A 12,777-nucleotide genomic window follows, 5' to 3' on the forward strand; every position below is an offset into this window, starting at 1 on the left:
TACTATTGGGTTTTTTTTTTCTTCGGAAAATTTCCATATGGCGAAATTGGGTCGACCCTGAAGCTCATTACTCTAAATCACATGCCTGTTCGGTTCAGCGCGTCATAATTAACAGGAAGTACGTCACTTTAGAAATACAAAATACAGTCCTGTAGATGGCGCTTTTTGAAGCTATAAATGGACATTACGATATTATTGTTGCTGTATTTCCTGACACGATAAATACTGCATGCACAGACTGAAATCGAATGTGCAAATCAAAATTAGTATAAGAAACATTTTCACCGAAAAATAGAACGTTATATTATCTTGGCCTAGGTTCATTAAATTATCAGTTGTAAAGATAAAGATGCCGTTCTGTAAGAAAGGTAAGTCAGATTAATATACTCGTGCAGATTTCGATCAATAATCAATGTGTGTTTAGGCCTATATCTACTTATCTACTGCGTAATAATATCGCTATGTGTATTATATAGAGGCCTAGCCTAGCCCAATCCAATGTTTTGGATGGGCGGCTTGGCTGAGGTTGTCCTGGTTCAAGGCAAGACAGGCGTTTGATGGTGTGATGTTTTCGTGGGCTTAGGTTAAGTATCCCCTTTTAATTAGTTAAGTGCTACAACAACAAAATTATTTCTCTGAGCTTCTATGTGTGAACTATTGGCAATGATTATTCGTCATTCAAAATACTGTAAAAACAAAATAAAAATAAATAGAGTGATGGTGTGTTTCTTTTTTCCTACTTTTTCATAACCCATCCATGCTTTCTGTGTTGACAGTTCACTTGAATATCAGTACAAGTGCAGTAATATATTTTTGACTTTTTAGTTCATTCTATTTTGACAGGTTCATTAGGTTTACTTTTCCCATAATTCTTCCAGCCGGATTTACTCTCACACAAGTGAGACGATAGCTAAGGGCACATAGAGAAAAAATTGTTAGATTATAACTCCTGCCCGCATCAAAAATTTAGGAAATATCGATACAGGGATAAATTTTTTTTTTTGCCGCATTATATATTTCAACAGCATAAAGAAAACAATGCAATTTTGTGACTGGAAATACACTTTCTTTTAAAAAAACAATAAAATTAAACCAGTTTTTATACAATATTTAAAATATTCTTGCCAAATAAAAACAGTCCCTCCCTCATCGATAAAAAAAAAAAATATTCTGTTCTGCCCGCCCTCATCACATTAAAAAAAATATCTATTAATATCTAATAATTTTTTCTATGTGCCCTAAATGTAGGCACAGAAACTGAACTTTACAAACATAAATTAATTAAACCCTTTTGCACTATTAGCAGTTTCAGAAATTACACCCTGTTTAGACTGGCATCACATTGTGATCGGTTGTTGTAGCAATTGCGAAACCCAATAGCCATTCATAATCGTACAGCTCACCAATTAGTTGATAAGTAATCAACATCGCAGTTTTTTACCTGTTGCGATATGGTGCTACAATCTGTATTACTTCCGATTACCACGGAATCCGATCGCAACAAATTCCACAGGCACTGATTTGCTGAGGCCAGTCATTATAGGTCTACACGTAGTTACCGAGACCTAGTACCGTATTACCTCACGTTGCAATGTAAGGTTTTTTTGTCTCTGATTTGGTCTGAATGTGCCCATTTGTTGCGATCAGTAGTAATCAGCTTTGGATTACCACTGACTACACAGTGGCGTATCAAGTTAAGTATTGAAATGGGGGTGCTAATGGAGGTGGGGGCGTGAGGGTGTTGTGGGGGCTCGATTGAGGAGCGCTAATTCGCAAAACAAGTTGATTTTAGGTGAGTTTTAACTACTTGACCGTGATTTTTGGAGGACGATTGGAAGGGTGCTAGTAATGTTTGGAGGGGCGTCCACCCGGCATCCCCTATATACGCCACTGTGTCTACATCGCAACTGATTGCAACGGAGTGTAGTCTGAATAGGGTATTAGTCACAAGGAAGCTTGTACCACCATCAGAAATTGAAAGCTTCTGTTGGACAGCTTTTGCCGCATCCCAATAGTCCCCCGAAATTACATTCCAAAGTCACTGGTAATGCATGTCATAATTTCCTGGTTATTATTACTGTATTTGTACATGTTCTCTTTTAGATAAGAAAAAGCCAGCATATCCAGTACAACAACCTGCATATCCAGTGCAGTCATACCCGACCCAGCCAACCTACACTACACAGCAAATCTACACCCCACAGCAACCCTACCCCACACAGCAAGTCTACCACCAACATCAAGGTACTTTCCAGCCTGTGGTTCTTCCTCAGGGAGCACAAGGGATGGGTTATCCACAGCAGAGTCAAGCTGGGGCTATGCCCCCCGCAGGACCACCACCACCCTACACACCTCAGGCTCAGGTAAGGCATAATGACAATTATAATTGTATGGGAATGACACCATTATGTATTGAGAGTGAAGCTGATGATGACACTATACTGTAGTAGTTAAATAACTGAAGGCAAGTGGATTTAACATGACATTTAATGTCTTTTTCTCACCAGGTGTATCCTCCACAACCCATGCCAGCTCCGTCAACAGTTGTAGTACAGGGAGGTTTTGATGCAGGTGCAAGAAATCCAACATCGATTCCGGTAAGTCTGATCAGATTTGATATAGCTGTCACCTATTTTCAAACACTATCGAAAAAATGTTAAGAAAAAATGTCAAAAAAAAACCCTGTTAAAATCTATGCTTTCAAATATTTACATTTGCTCAAATGTTACTCATTCCTAAGTATTGCATCATCCCTCAAAAATTTACCCACTTTAATTTTTCATACCCAGTTTTCTGCACATACTTCACTCACTACTCAAATGTAGATGTATGCAGTCAGAAGCAGATTAAAGGGGAGGGAGACAGTGGCCGGCCTGGGCCTCCACTAAATTTGTGTAAAAATGGTTGGGAAACAAAGAAATTACATTCACATTTAAGTATGTGCCAATTCCAGCCTTCTAAAGGCGCCATAGCCATAAAATTTCATACCTCAGCCCCAACTGAAGCAGTCTCAACACTCTATCTGTGACAGTCCCTTTTCCTGTTCCCCCTCTTTCAAATTCCTGGAACTGCCACTGGTTGTAACAATTACCAGTAATGTACATGGCCTTCCAATGACATGTCATTGTTGTAGCATTGTATTTAGTTTGTACAGTTCCTGCCTATCTATGTAATGCTTCCATTTTTAGGCCAAGTCTTCTTCTTATCCACAAACAACTTGCCATACTTTATGACCTTCAATATGCAAATTTCTCAATAAAAGTATGTACACTGAATGCCCCAGTGAACTTTAAAGAGGCATTCAGTACCAACAAAGGGAGTAAGCTTTTATAAACCTTTGAAGTCAAATACAGTATAATAAACCTAACCAATAGTTCCTCCTTGCGTGAAACACCCCCTGGTTGTTTTCTCTAAATCTATTAATGTAATATACAGTACTAGGCTTTCGTGGGTATTAACAATTTACTACCGTGGAACTCATAGCACTTCTGTACTATCATAAAATCCAGTGATTTTTGGGGTTTTGTTTGCTTATGCATTCAGTACATGGACGGCATTCTGATTTCTGTTATGATCAGTAGTTGGAAGCAAAATTATGTACCCTTAAACCAAAGGAATTCTGGGAAACAATATTACAGTAGTAAAAAACAATTAAACATTCTAAACTTCGCAGGTTAGTTTGCGAGATAAATTTCTTGCTGGTGGACTGCTGATTTCCGGAAAAGTCTCCAAACTTATGCAATACTTGGACTCCTGCCAACATTTTTAAGTGTCATGTATAAAACCAGTAAATAACATACATCAACAATTAACTTGCTTCTCAACTTTTCTTTCTATATAATTATTAGCCACCTCCACCAGGCTATGCTCCAAATTCAGCTCAGCTAGCATCCACTCAAGGCCAGAATGTTGTAGTGAGTCAGCGACCAAGTAATTGGATGACCGGTGGGTCGGATGGAGGCTATGTAGTCTGGTAAACAGCACACTGACTAAATATTACATTCATCGATTGATGTATCCAACCAAGTGTGAGGTGGTAGCTTAATTTATGAAATTAAAGTCCTTTACCTGGTTAGCCACTATAGCATGTATAATCTTGAAAATATAACAATAACGAAGCTAAATGACATTTTTTGAAGAACCAGTAATTTATTAAAGCAGTTTAAAGTAAATAATATTGCGATAAAACAAACATTATTTTTCAACTGAACAAACAAACTTGTACTCAATAAAGATATTAACATAGTGTGAGGACATTTTGTAAATATTATAGTACAGTATTAGAGTTTAGACTTACTCTATGGACTAAATTAAACAAGTGAGGCAAATCTTTTTTTATAGAATTAGTTTTTGTATTAATATATAATATTGTATATTTCTTTTACCCCATCTTCTATACTTTGTAAAATAATGAAATATCAACATTTATCATTATAAACGTTCACTGTTCAAGTAAACTTGAATTTGTACTGTAGTTTTGTTTTTTTTGTGAAATAGTATCAATCATGGGCGGCGGAAGTGGTCAGGCGGTCGTCTGACCAATATTTTGCTGAGTTAAATATTGTATTGAAATAATACTTACAGTATAATAAAACCAATTGTTTTTTTTTACAAATTTCTCCTACTTTTTACTTCAGGGACAAATTATACTAAAATTTAAGTGCTTTCCGGCCATCTAAAGGTGCAGAAATTATAAATTTTTCTTGGTTGGGGCTGAGATGCTAGGGCCCTCTATCTCTGAAACTCCTTCCCTGGCCCTTATCTCTTTTGAATTCTTGGATCGGCCACTGGGTGATACAAAGTTTAGCTTTCTGGTAAATGTGTAGTGTACTAAAGCCCGTCTGTAAGTCTAAAATCCATGGTGCGATAATATCTGGTTTCTAAAAATCTAATTGCTTGATATGTTTAAATACAGTGGCGAATTCAAGAGGAGGAGACCAAGTCGCCCCCACCCCCTCAATTTTTTCAGAATTATTTAAAAAATGAGAGAAAAACTAGGCCAAGTAACAAGTTAGGTCTAAGGGTGCCAATTTCAGCCATCTGTGTGTGTCATAATCATAAGGTTTCTAACCTCAGCCCCAACCATGGTGGTGCTGAGCTGGTCTACACTCTGTTTTACAAACTTATTTTTTGGGGCCAGTAGGTAAATTTTTTGTCTTAAAAGTGCTATTGTAACCTTTCAACATACAACATTATGGGATGTGGAAATTCTGTAGTCAGGCCGCCCGATAGGACTAGAATAGGGGAGACAAGTCTCGGTAGAGTACGGGTGTGGACAAGCTGCGTCTTGTGGGCTCCCACATTTGATGAATAAACCCTTAAGCTTTACTTGGTGTCTGGATTCTCATTATATCTCTGATCCAACCATCGAACATAGTGTTACACTAAATCCTGAAAAGTGCTAACCACCTCAGCCCCAACCAAGGTGGGGCTGAGGTTGGTGTGGTCCCTCCTGCCTGACCAAAATTAAAATGCTTCTGCCGCCCGTCAATCATAAACATACATTTTTATTTGAATAAACTCCCCGGGTCATTGTTGAGAATGGTTTTTGGGAGGCGTTTATTGCATTAGTACAGTATAAATAAAATGGATACGTATATGTACAACGCCCTTAATTTTACTGTAAATATGGAATACAGCACGTAATTACTGTCAAAATGTGTTATTGCCTGATCATAAAGACAAACTGACCCGAACCAAAAAATTCAATTCTACTGGAGTACAAAATTATTAGAAGTGTTGAGAATGGTGTTGCTTTAGTTTTGTTTACAGTAATTTAGGGAGGTGTTTACTTGAGGAAAAAGAGGCATGTATTCCAAATGAAGCGTTGGGGGGGGGGTGCTTATTCAAATAAATATGGTAATTAGAACCTACTTTTTAGAATTGAAGTACTATGTATTGTAAATAATTAGGTTTAATATAAAATACTGAAACTAGTAAATAAAAACAGTTACCGAGGATGATAGTTGGGGGGGGGGGGGGGTGTGTGGGGGGAGATGTGTAAAAGATGTTAGAAGATTGACAAAAAGAAGTTGGTATACATGATTATGAACATTCAAAACCACTATCCTCCAGTTACAATTTGGTTATTTTACAATCCTGAGCCACAAGGCTAAGTTAGTAAGAAGCTATTGCATTAAGTACATGCTGTTTTTATAATGGAAAATCACACAGTTACTGTATATATTATTTGGGTGAGATGCACTAGACTTTTAAGGGTACCAATAAATCTGGATGTTCTGTACACAACATAAACAAGTGTATGTGTGTATCCATGTGCTGTATTCAATAATGATTTAATATCACTAGACCCAAAAGATATAAATGTATACACAAATGATAGTACAGTGTATTTAAAACAAGTACCTCCTTGAAAAATAGAATTCAGATAACCTGTTACTCCAAAGAAAGTGATACAAGCCATCATTAGTTAATTAAAAAATTGCTCGAGTTGCTCCTTTTTGTATGAACAAATGCCAGTGTACTGAAATGTAGGGGTCACTAGGCATACTTAGAAATGAAATGTCATGATTGACATGACAACTATTCACTAAATGTATAATATATTTATTCAGCAGTAAAATATATATAGCGCCCTCTCTGTACATATAATCGGAAATGTGTGTAATCAACCTTCTTTTAGAAAAGTTCTAAACTTTCAAGACCAAACATAGAAGGAGTTCACATTAACATTATAGTTTACAATCTATTTTCCTTTTTCAAACTCAGGACATAAAAAGTATTTATAATATCACCAATGAATACAGTATATATTATGACAGATAGTGCTAAAATTATGTTACTGGCATATTGAATAATTCTTAATGTGCACACAGCCATGAACCACAAAGGCCTGTATGTGACAAACAAGCCAGTGGTGATTGGATCATAAACAAACAAAATACATTTAAATTAAATTAAACCCAAGTTATACAGTACTTGGAGCTATGCATTCACCATATTTTTCCCTTTCCCTTTTAAATATGACCATTGTCCCCTTCCTAGGAAAGTGCTGAATTTGACTGCTTTTGTCTCCTTTCTGCCATAGTGATAAACATCAAACATCAAAAAATAATGAAGGACATGCCTTTGCTATTTTCAGTGTAACTGTAGCTAACTGATATGAATGTACTGTACTACATAATTATTGATTAATTAACCATCTTTTCATTAAAATACACCACCAAATTATAAACTCTTGGTTTTAGACTTCTCCATAGAACTGATGATATGATGCTGGAATTGCATGCAACATTTATGCTTACTTTATTATGGCTTATACCTATATCAAGCTGAATACATACAGTACATGAGTTTCATAAATATAATTTTCTCAACCGATACAATATGTTTGATTTAATATAGTTGGAGACAAACTTTTAAAATTAAGAGTGACGCAAGTTGTAATATTTCAAACTTCTCATACCATTTTATAAATAAATATATATATTCAATAAATAGATGACAAGATATAAAAATATTACTGTTACTAGTTATAAAATGCTTATTATATTTTGCTGTAGATATTTAAATATATAAATTCCCAGTATAAATATCCAGCAACATATATCCTGTCATTTATTATCACCTTTTACACTGTCTAATCATAAAGCAGAATTAAAGCTAGCTTCTAAAATGCTTTGTAGCAAAATTGTAGGCCTATTCTGTTATGGAGAAAATGCAGCAGAGGACAGAATGGAGCTGCACTGCTTATAATCGTCTGAAAGGAGATGGTACCTATAGAAGAAATGATGGCAAGGGTATCTGGTTTGGAGAAGCCATTTCATTCAGATGCTGTTTAATGGGTTAGTTCACATGCGAGTTGAGTGGCCGAGCGGTAAGGCAGGGGTGCCGCTAACTATAAAAATGGAGGTCCAGTGTACACGTCTGGCTTGTGTGCACTTTCGGAAGAGTAGGGGTTACTCCGATGCTATGGTTCATTTCAGTCCTATCGTTGTGGAATGATGTGAACATGTAGCTACTAAGCACCTCTTTACGGCCGCTTGGTAGTGACAGACCACACCCATACGCAATTCAGCACAATGACACTGCGAGACATAGGTTATTACCCTACGTACCTTTACCAATGCTCGCAGAAATATTTCAGGGAAACTTCCACCACTCGCAGAAGACTTGAAACCTATCAATGGCTATAGAAAGAAATTAATAACAGGACATGCTTATGATCAGCTTAAAAGATTAACTATTTTTAAAATTAATGAAAGAATAATAACAGGTACCATACTATTAATAGAAATATAATGTTGTCATACAATATCCATGCTCTCAATGTCAATAAAATAAATACCGGTAATATTAATTTTGATTGCCATAGCCATGCAAATAATTTTAATAAAGAAAATACCAAATTCAGTTACCATCAGCATAACAATTACACATTGTTAATAATAATAAAAACAAGCATTATCAGTTGCCATCATATAACAGCCTTGATGAAACCTAATACAAATAAATGAGTGAAATAACATACTGAAACTGTGTTAACATCAAACTAAATAGCAAAAATAATTACTATGATCACTTTGAAAATATCTTAATATCATTAAACAATAAGCATGCTCTTAAATTACATAAATTGATAACAATAAACCTGAGATCTTTATTACATATATGCATACTATATAAAATTTCTAATCTAATAGAACAATATATAAAATTACAAAAAGTAAAACCCTTGTTATTACTGTTTAACATTTAAATTGTACAAAAGCACCTGCATAGATTGTCTGGGTTTAAATCATACTGAAGTTTACAAAATTTGCGACCTCAAAACTTGTGGTCTTGTAACAATACTGTAAGTGGTGTAACATATAGTGCAAACATACTGTAAAATTCTTACTGTATTAAAAGAATGCCCCACTGATAATATGAGAATACAAGGCAAGAAAGGGAGCGTGATTGTTCAAATTACTGTTCTTTGACGTTCCATAAACTATGGGCAACCATGGGATTCATTCCCAAATTGGGACACCCACATATCTTGGAGGGACGCTGATCTATAATACCAGACGCACTAAAATTATATTTTAAAATTTTATATTGATTCATTAAAGAGTAGTGCACAGAGTCAGCCACAGGGTTGGGAGAAACACTGGACCCCCATTAGGGAAAGAACCAATTATTTCGTCAGAATACTGAGTTCATTTTCACAGTCTAAAGCTACATTTACGCTAGACACGATTACGACAACTACACGATACAAATGCGCGCAGTGTTGAAGAATACAAACTACGCGATATATATCATTGTTGTGTCCAGTGTAAATCTAGCTTAAGGATGTCATTCTAGGCATCTCACCTCTCAGCCACAACCATGTTGAGCATGGGCCCATGTTGTTGACACTACCCGGTGGACACTGCATTGTACGACAGTCAGCCAACAAGTTCATCGGTGCTGTATGTAAGTTCTTCCCTGATGGAATGCTAGTTCATAGATTTTTGACGGCAGTCTAAGCAGGTTACCGTTAAAAATGATCTATCATGCAATGCAAAAGTCTCCTGGAATCGCGTCAGTTAACGTTTACACAATGTGTTAGGATTTAATGACACAGTATATCACTTACAAATAGTAAATATAATAGGCTATTGGCAATACTTGGCCCCATTTGAATACATACAAAAATGTTCAATATTAAAATGGCAAGTGAAACAGTTAAAGTTATTGCTTTCATACAAATCATCTAATAAAATACTATACCACTGCTGGCAAGCAAACAAGGTAGGTTTGGTGGGGGACGGAGGGTGTTGGTAGAGGGTATAATTTCAGTATCAGACAACAAACAGCTGGCCACTAAAAGCAGAAAGTCGATCAAACATCAGTGTAGTAACTAAAGAACCAATGCGTTCAACAGCACCCATGTAGTATGTTTTCTCTTCAAGCACCAAAATGCTGACGTTTATTGCACTTCCTTTTGATTGGTTGCTCAGAGTGTGAGCTATTTGATGAAGTTTCTCCATATTTGGTGGGCATTTCATAAGCAGAATCATGATGAGGCACCCGCCATCGGTGGCGTGCTCTTCCAACCAGTTCAGTGCCTCATTAGCTTGATCTTGCACATTCTCCTCACCCTCCTAATATTGGGAAAAAATGATTGGAAAATAATAATGATCATAATTTGCGATTTGTATAGCACCTCCAGTTGAACCAACCTCGAAAAAAAGGAAACAGACAAGAAATTATACCATGAACCTTGACTCACAGAATTCTTGAAGCTTAAAACATTTCAATGCAATTTGATGCAAAATATTTAATCATAAAGAATAGTTTAATTTTATAATTGTTATGTATACTATTAATAACAACAATAAGAATGGTAATACTGTACATACTGCTAACAATAATTATGATAATTTAAAAATATTAATAATAAAAATATTCATAATTTTAATAATAATAAATACAATATTAACAATTGTTATAATTATTGAGAAAAGAGCACCCACAAGTAACATTACTAGAATATAATGAATTCTCATAAACACACCTACTGCATGGTGTCTACAACTAAGTATGCCTATATATGTAATGTCATGTCAAGCAAATACCAGAAGATAAAGATTAACTACTCACAACCATGATAGCAATGGAGTTGATATGCTTAGGAGTACTGGTCAACCAATGGACACTTGAACAGCGCTGTAAAAAAGTCAGGAATGTTAATAGCTGAATGCCTTAATCGTCAGGGTTGTGGACCAGTTAAGCATTAATATGGGAAGTGAGTCTTTTTCTTAGTACAAACTTTGAAGTACCAACTTAAATACTTGGAAGGCTTCAGCACAACTATTTCTACTCGATCATATCAGGTGAAGATGCAGTGCGGAATGTTTTTATCTGAATGTAAAAGGAAAACAGATGTAAAAGGAAAACTTACAAGTGATTTCTCGGCTAAATGGGATTGAATACTCTTCACTAATCGATTATCATCAAATCCCACAAGGCATGGAAAAACACGCTTCTCTATAAAGAAAATGCAAAAAGTTTGAAAATCACTCAATAAAGTAAAAATTGTGTATTTTAATTTCTCATTCAGTGAAGCGATTGTACAGTATATATACATATATACACACATATATTACGAAGTTCTATGATGAGGTTTAAAGACTGGAGAAAAATTCTCTGGCATTTTTAGATTTTAACCCACGAGCCTGGGATTGGAAGTTGTGCACTTTACCTATAGAACCATATTGCCATAGCTGTACTCTTTAGATCTGTGTGTAATGAATATAGGGCCCAGTCCAATTTTTTTAATGAGATGTGTGTATTTTGTTGGTTTTCGTGATAGTAAAGACATGTTTTTTTGATGCAAATTGTTTTCTCTTTTTACCTTTAAAAAATACTGTGAATTTTTATGATGGCTACAGTTTTTATATTACAGAACTGTACTCTATATTTATTTATGGCTGTTATAAATTTATGGCAAACTAATATTTAACTACCATGTTTATCATATTATTTGTGCAGTAAACTACCTTAAAATCAAGTGAACCTCATAAATATACACTTATGAGGTCCACTTGTCTCATCTGAATGAATAGAGAAACAAAGCTTTACCTTTTAAAAGTGCCTCAGCTGCATATAAATCTCTCCTATATGTTACCTAGATTCAGAGAGTAAATAAAACAATTGCAGTAAATAACAGGGCTTCAAAATAAGAGGTTTATTCAAGTAGAAGTTTATTCGTATAAGCATACACTTTCTATGGAAAAGTATTGCTTATTTTTCTAAGCATAGAGCACAGTATCAGATACTATTTTGTTAAACTGTGTACTAGTGCAAAGGCACTAATCATAAAATCCAGACATCATATCATCCCTTGAGTTTCCCCCTGAAAAACGCATTGTAAAATGTGTGATTCAGGAGAGGTTGAGGATGAATTTTATTATATTATCAAATGTAGTGATTACAATGTTCTAAGACTAAGATGATTAGTATTTAATGACATTTAAAATGCCATTGCCAATTTCGACTTGCTTCCTTGTGCGCAGAAAATAGACCTTTCCGGAGTGTCAATCTAACTTAACAACTGACAAATCAGAACAACGCCAGGAATATGCGCGCTTCTCACAAACACATGTGTCGTCCCACAAACGCACGTGTTTATGTTTTAACACTGCCGTCTTACAGGACCTTAGCAACAATATCCAAGGGGAGGGGCTTAGAGGAAAGGTCCATTGTTGCTGTAATGGAGTCACATGATTTTGACACCATCTCCTCTATTGGAAAATGTATTAGAAATGCATTTTTAAAGAGTCTGTTAATGGATAATAATCTTAAAAATAACATGTATACTGTATGCACTTCTGTTGATGTCATGTTAAGTTTACTTGCCTGCAAAAGACTACCGTATATGTATTAGGTGGAATGAACAATTAGCTCTAAAGACTCTCAAATGTTAAAAGGGTTTACTCCATCTTATCTATCTTCTAAATTTTACATTCAATATTGATTCTAAACGTACACATTCATAACAACCTTATTGTACCATGACAATGGAATAACCATCAAGGCCAGAGAACTTTTTTGTATCGCCCAACAAAGTTGTGGAATGATCTTCCACATGATGTAACAACAAATTTCATGGACATGTCTATTTCATTTTAAAACCTCTTTTAATTCTTAATTATTTTTATTGTATATATTCTCGCTGATGAAGGCCACAGGAGTGGCAGAAATATCCGAGTTTATAATAAATCAGTGTTCTTAAAGTCTACTACTGAAGTTGTTTCATTATTTTCTATTATTCTGTCGGAACACACG

General features: G+C 35.3%; 2 protein-coding genes across 2 annotated transcripts in view; one reads left to right on the forward strand and one right to left on the reverse strand.

Annotated features, from left to right (window-relative positions):
• The first annotated feature begins 190 nt into the window (after window positions 1–190).
• Window positions 191–6,255, forward strand: LOC117122672 (DAZ-associated protein 2-like). The gene is made up of 4 exons (XM_033268357.1): window positions 191–368; window positions 2,104–2,363; window positions 2,508–2,597; window positions 3,849–6,255. The coding sequence occupies exons 1-4, from the start codon at window positions 350–352 to the stop codon at window positions 3,975–3,977; spliced, it is 498 nt and encodes a 165-aa protein (XP_033124248.1). The 5' UTR covers window positions 191–349; the 3' UTR covers window positions 3,978–6,255.
• A 2,061-nt stretch (window positions 6,256–8,316) lies between these two features.
• Window positions 8,317–12,777, reverse strand: part of LOC117122670 (D-ribitol-5-phosphate cytidylyltransferase-like) — a 9,698-nt gene continuing 5,237 nt past the window's right edge. Inside the window, exons 5-8 of the mRNA XM_033268356.1 lie at window positions 11,572–11,617; window positions 10,892–10,977; window positions 10,591–10,656; window positions 8,317–10,091 (exon numbers count right to left, since the gene is read on the reverse strand). Of these exons, the coding sequence (XP_033124247.1) occupies window positions 9,789–10,091; window positions 10,591–10,656; window positions 10,892–10,977; window positions 11,572–11,617 (501 nt within the window). The 3' untranslated portion in view covers window positions 8,317–9,788. The remainder of the gene's footprint in view (window positions 10,092–10,590; window positions 10,657–10,891; window positions 10,978–11,571; window positions 11,618–12,777) is intronic.

The sequence above is a fragment of the Anneissia japonica genome, unplaced genomic scaffold, assembly GCF_011630105.1.
Source record: "Anneissia japonica isolate Jap-2015-1 unplaced genomic scaffold, ASM1163010v1 scaffold287945_len1679841_cov205, whole genome shotgun sequence".
Lineage (NCBI taxonomy): Eukaryota > Metazoa > Echinodermata > Crinoidea > Comatulida > Comatulidae > Anneissia > Anneissia japonica.

Excerpts from the sequence above, each read along its gene's own strand:
- LOC117122672 (XM_033268357.1), top strand. Across the intron at positions 2,364-2,507 it reads CCTACACACCTCAGGCTCAG|GTGTATCCTCCACAACCCAT; the intron begins GTAAGGCATAAT and ends TTTTCTCACCAG. Across the intron at positions 2,598-3,848 it reads GAAATCCAACATCGATTCCG|CCACCTCCACCAGGCTATGC; the intron begins GTAAGTCTGATC and ends TATAATTATTAG.